The sequence below is a fragment of the Austrofundulus limnaeus genome, unplaced genomic scaffold (genome assembly GCF_001266775.1).
Source record: "Austrofundulus limnaeus strain Quisiro unplaced genomic scaffold, Austrofundulus_limnaeus-1.0 Scaffold11, whole genome shotgun sequence".
NCBI classification, from domain to species: Eukaryota; Metazoa; Chordata; class Actinopteri; order Cyprinodontiformes; family Rivulidae; genus Austrofundulus; species Austrofundulus limnaeus.
Genome location: NW_013952413.1, coordinates 3,138,486 through 3,143,521, shown reverse-complemented (window position 1 = coordinate 3,143,521; position 5,036 = coordinate 3,138,486). Strand labels below are relative to the sequence as shown.

General features: G+C 39.7%; 2 protein-coding genes across 3 annotated transcripts in view; one reads left to right on the top strand and one right to left on the bottom strand.

The window, feature by feature from the left end:
* inpp1 (inositol polyphosphate-1-phosphatase) overlaps positions 1–5,036 on the top strand; it is a 12,735-nt gene that overhangs the window by 1,086 nt on the left and 6,613 nt on the right. The window lies entirely within an intron of this gene.
* LOC106513289 (protein S100-B) lies at positions 2,011–5,022 on the bottom strand. Of its 2 annotated transcripts, XM_014002036.1 has the most exons (3): positions 4,743–5,022; positions 4,444–4,587; positions 2,011–4,306 (listed from the first exon to the last, which is right to left on the bottom strand). In XM_014002036.1, the coding sequence occupies exons 1-3, from the start codon at positions 4,746–4,748 to the stop codon at positions 4,154–4,156; spliced, it is 303 nt and encodes a 100-aa protein (XP_013857490.1). In that variant the 5' UTR covers positions 4,749–5,022; the 3' UTR covers positions 2,011–4,153. The 2 variants fall into 2 exon arrangements, with proteins under 2 accessions (XP_013857490.1, XP_013857489.1); XM_014002035.1 differs by having other exon boundaries at positions 4,444–5,022.

The window sequence follows — 5,036 nt, the reverse complement described above, 5'->3', positions numbered from 1 at the left end:
GGGTGTCCCCCTGGCGGGCCACACGGGAGTCACCGGCCCACGGGCCTTGTGTTTGACACGTGATCTAAATGTTGAATCCTTTGCAGTCGGGCAATGGGGGACCCACTAACCCCCAGATAAAGTGCTTTACAGGTTCATTAGCAGTCAGGAAGGAAAGTTATTACACCTGCAGTTTAAAGTCATAAATGTTAGCTTACTGTCATTAAAATGTATAATTTTTGTCAAATTTGCAGTATTACTAAAACTTTTAAAGTTGTGCATTAGGCCGGGGCTATTCAACTAAATTGCTCTGGGGGCCACTGCAGRCAAAGAGCTGAGGGGYCGAATATCCAGCAATTAAAGTCATTATGTAATTAAACCAAATATTACAAAGATCCGTTACTTTTCAATTGGTTTATTTTTGCTGCATTTAATCATGAATACAGAACCCAGTGTAATAAAAGCAGCGATATTAAAACAAAATCAAAAACAAAAATAACACGGCCTCCTGACCTGTCTTCCTGCTGCAAGAAGGAGCTAAAGAACCCAAACCCAGTGACTCCATCCTTCATTAAGAAAACCTTCTAACAGTTACCATTAGTTTGTACTCATCAACAGGTGTAAGAATGTTTGATGCACAAAAGTTYGCATGTTCTCTCCATGCAAATGTGGGTTTTCTCCAGGTACTTCAGTTTCCTTCTGAAGGAAATTTTGTAACTGATTAATTGAATGTTAGATGCAGTATTGTATTTTATACTCTCTGATCATTTCAGCCTTAAAGTTAAAGCAGACAAAGAGTTGGTGTGTGTCTTATCATGTGTTCTTTCTTTAGCCTAAACGAAATTGAGTTACGTTCTACGTCTGACGTAAAAGGTAACACCTCCAGGGATTTAACCATGAAGAGAWGTAGATTATACGGTCAATTCATTATCATAGTAAGAAGAAGTTGTCAGTGTTTGGCAGAGTCTCTGCTTTAGAGCAGGGCTCCTGTGCTGTGTTTTGGTTCAGCCCAAGGTCTTACTGAGGCCTGTGCTGCTGAGTGCTGTATGAACCTGATTGGAGTCAGAAGATTGAAAATAAAGTTTTAACAAGAAATCCAGTGGATTCCTGTTTATTCGGAACAGACCAAAAGGAACACTGTTGGTAACTAAATTGCCTCCGGGGGTGAGTGAGAGAGTGAATGATTGTCTCATTTGTCTCTGTGTGTCCTTGTGACCAGGGTGTACCTAAAGAAGATGGATGGATGTTTTTTTGTCTCATAAAATACATTTGTTCTCCAGATTCTATAAGTTAAACCTGTTTGTGAATAATTTCATACATAYATGAGTTACATCCATATACTTCCTACAACTGATGATACTAGCAGGACAGAACGTCCCAGCTGAGGACACACATGTGTACAGCTAATTAAGACATCGGTCACCAGGCAAATACAGTTTGAAACTGGAGGGCAGTGGTCATAAAACGCTGAACTAGGCTCCAAGCTAGGCTTATGGGTAGCCAAAACGAGGACTAATTATATTAAAAAATAATCCTTTACAAGCTTATAAAACAACTCTTTCTACTGCATGTGTCAAATTCAGACGTAGGAGATCACCCAGGGCACAGATAAAACTTAGAACTTGCAAAAAAAGGTTTTATTAACAAAAGACGCTGATGAGGCAGCTAAAAGACTTACAAAAACTTTGACGTGGCTCAAGACTTCAAAAACACACAGGGACCGAACAGGCTGGACAACACAGCTCAATGATCAGACACAGACTGAAGACAGGACACCGAATATAAAGGTAAACTAATGAGGACAAACTAGAAACACCTGGAGGAAACACAAGGGCAATCAGGTGTGCAAGGGTGGGGCAGCTGAGCAGAGAAACACGGGACACACTGAAACTCTAGGAAAACCAAAGCAAAATAAACACAGACTATGACAGCATGTAAGATATTGATTACTGAAAACATAAAATAGTCTATGAAATAGTCGAGAAATAGTCAATGCGTGAAGTCACAAATGCATGGATAAGGATCTCAGCATTATCAAATATTATTTGTTTATTTATTTAATCAGGACAGTGCACATTAATGAACATTCTTATACTTCTGTATAGACTGTAAATGAGCCAGATTGTAGCATAATTACTAAAATAAAAGAAAGTGTCGGATTTTGGCGATGTTCCTAAGATGATAAAAGGCAGATCTTGTAACTTCCTTTAAGTGAAACTCAAAAGAAAGCACAGGATCGAACCACACACCCAGGTTTCTGACGTTTTCCCGACAGTTGATGACCTGATTGTCAATTTTCAGTGTAAAAACCTGGGACAAGCCATGTGACTTCTGAGGTCCAATAACCATTAAATCAGTCTTGTCAATATTGAGAAGCAGAAAATTGTTAGATAGCCAACCCCTAATTGCTGATAAACAGGCCTCCAGCTTAATCAAGTTGACACAGTTTCCAACAGAGAAGGGCATCTGTAGATCGTCAGCATAACAGTGAAAAGTTACTTTAAATGAATGCAGGAGAAGACCAATAGGCAAAAGATAAAGTGAGAAGAGCAGGGAGCCGAGCACAGAACCTTGAGGAACCCCGTGCTTCACAGCGCCGGTCGCAGACAGCTCATTATTGAAAGTAACAGTCAGAGATCTCCCAGACAAATTCGATTTCAGTCATGAAAGTACTTTTCCCGTGATTCCAGTAAAGTGTTCAAGTCTATCCAATAAAATACAGTGACCCACAGTGTCAAACACAGCACTTTGGTCTAACAACAATAGTGCTGCTGAGGGACAGTTATTGTCAGCATTTATCAGTAGATCATTGACCACTTTAGTTAAAGCAGTTTCAGTTGAGTGGTTAGATCTAAAAGCAGACTGATGACTCAAACAAATTATTAGCAGACAGATAACTAATTAGCTGCTGGGAGACAACCTTTTCAAGGACCAAAGATAGTTGAAATATGGGTCTATAATTAGCAACAGAGTCAATATCCAGCCCAGGCTTCTTTAAGATGGATACTACCATAGCTGATTTAAAACAAGCAGGGAAAACTCCAGTAGTCAAAGAAGTATTTAGTAAAACCAAAATGGAAGGTCCTAAGACCTAAGTCCTTAATAGCCCAAGCAGGTAAAGATCTAAAGGACAGGTTGTGCATCAAGCTGTGTTGACAACCTTAGTTAAACTTGACAGAGAAATAGGCTCAAAATGAGAAAACCCTTGGGCGATAACAGCAGGTGGAGCAACAAGACAGTCAGATGAACCACTTGTGGAGTGAGTCATCTGACTTCTCAGTGTATCAGCTCGATCAGGAACGAACATCAGAAAATCATGAGCTGTTAAACAAGAATTACACGTGGTTAATTTGCCCTCAGTGAGTTGTGACACAGTGTTAATTAGAACTTTAGAATTGTGCCTAATGGTTGTAATGAGGTTAGAAAAATAGATTACTTTAGCAGAAGACATAGTGGTCTGTTGAAAACAATTCAACAGACCACTTCAAAAATTCTCAGAAAACCCTGAAGTCTCTGACTTGAATTTGTAAACTGCATTAAAGAACCAGCTTAAACAGAGAGGCACACTTCACATAATGCTTCCACAACACTTTGTGTATTTTAGTCATTTTTTAATTCTATTTTGGGCATTCAAAATGTAAATTATACGTCAGCACAGATGTTGTAGCACAAGTTGCAGGTTGCTGTTGTCGAGTTTCTCAGGTACAGCCATCATGGCTGATAAAAAAAAAGTTCCTATAAAATTTCTGAATATACATACACACTACTTAAACTATACACACCTACAGTACAAGTACATAAAGCACACAACTACATGCTAACAGCATAAATAAAATGTTCCAGCAAAACTTTAAAACGTTACTCAGTTTATCTTAAACAATAATATTTCAGCTGATTTTATGCATGGGATTATATCAAAGTTTCTTCTTTGTGTACCAAAAAAACTTTTGTACCACGCTTTAGGAACCCTGAACATTTATTTTATTCAGTAAATGGGACAGGCTGTGGCCCTCCAACCTGATGAAGGGGAGCCATGGAAAATGATTAAATGAATGAATAAGTTGATTCAGCGACCCATCAAGGTTCAGTTCTCACAAAAATCCCTCACACAGCCGAAAAGATCAACCAAAAGCAAGCTGTTTCTGTCTTCCTCACATTTTAAACATGCAGCTGATTAATTATCGTGGTGGCTCGGGGAGAAGAACTCATGGCACGCCGAGGTGACCATGGCGATCAGGGTGACGAACTCCTGGAAGTCGATCTCCAGATCTCCGTTCTGGTCGAGGTCAGAAAACAGCTGATCCAGAATCTCATTCTCATGGATTTTCTGTTGGAGGAGGAAAATAGGATGAAAAGACGTAGAAACAAGATTACATTTCTGTACTAAGAATTTTGTAACRTCCAGTTTTCTCACTGATCTCTCAGGTCAAGCAGAAAAAGGACACATGCTGGTCCAGGACCCACCATGATGAAATGATTCATCTCATTGTTGATGAGCTCTTTAAGCTCTGCTTTCCTCAGTTTACACTTATGACCAGAGTATTTATGGAAAACCTTAACAATAGTGGCCATACCACTCTCCAAGTCAGACATCGCTTCCTTTGAGGCCTGCAGCAAACAATAAAAACTCATTCCCATCTTACACAAAAACATTTTTTTTCAATATTTAAACATTAAATGCACTGTTTTCCTGCCATTACAAACGTGTCAGGCTGCGTTTAAAGTAAAATCAAGAATTTTCTGAAGATGTCAGCAGTTCTTACCTCCATCAGTAGCAGCTCCTCCGTCCTTGCTGAGCTCCTGAGTGAGACTGAAGAATAAACAGCCGTGTGTTTTTGACCTCGCCCAGATTATTACTGACAACGAGCTGTAYTGATCAATCACATGTCAGCCTTTCATCTGCCACTTGGTGCGTAATGGATGTCTAATGGACATCCGCGGTCAGAGCTTTGCCTCAGAACAATTTGCTTAAAAAATGTGTCATTTCCTTGGTGAGGGTGTGTGTGTGTGTGTGTGTGTGTGTGTGTGTGTGTGTGTGTGTGTGTGTGTGTGTGTGT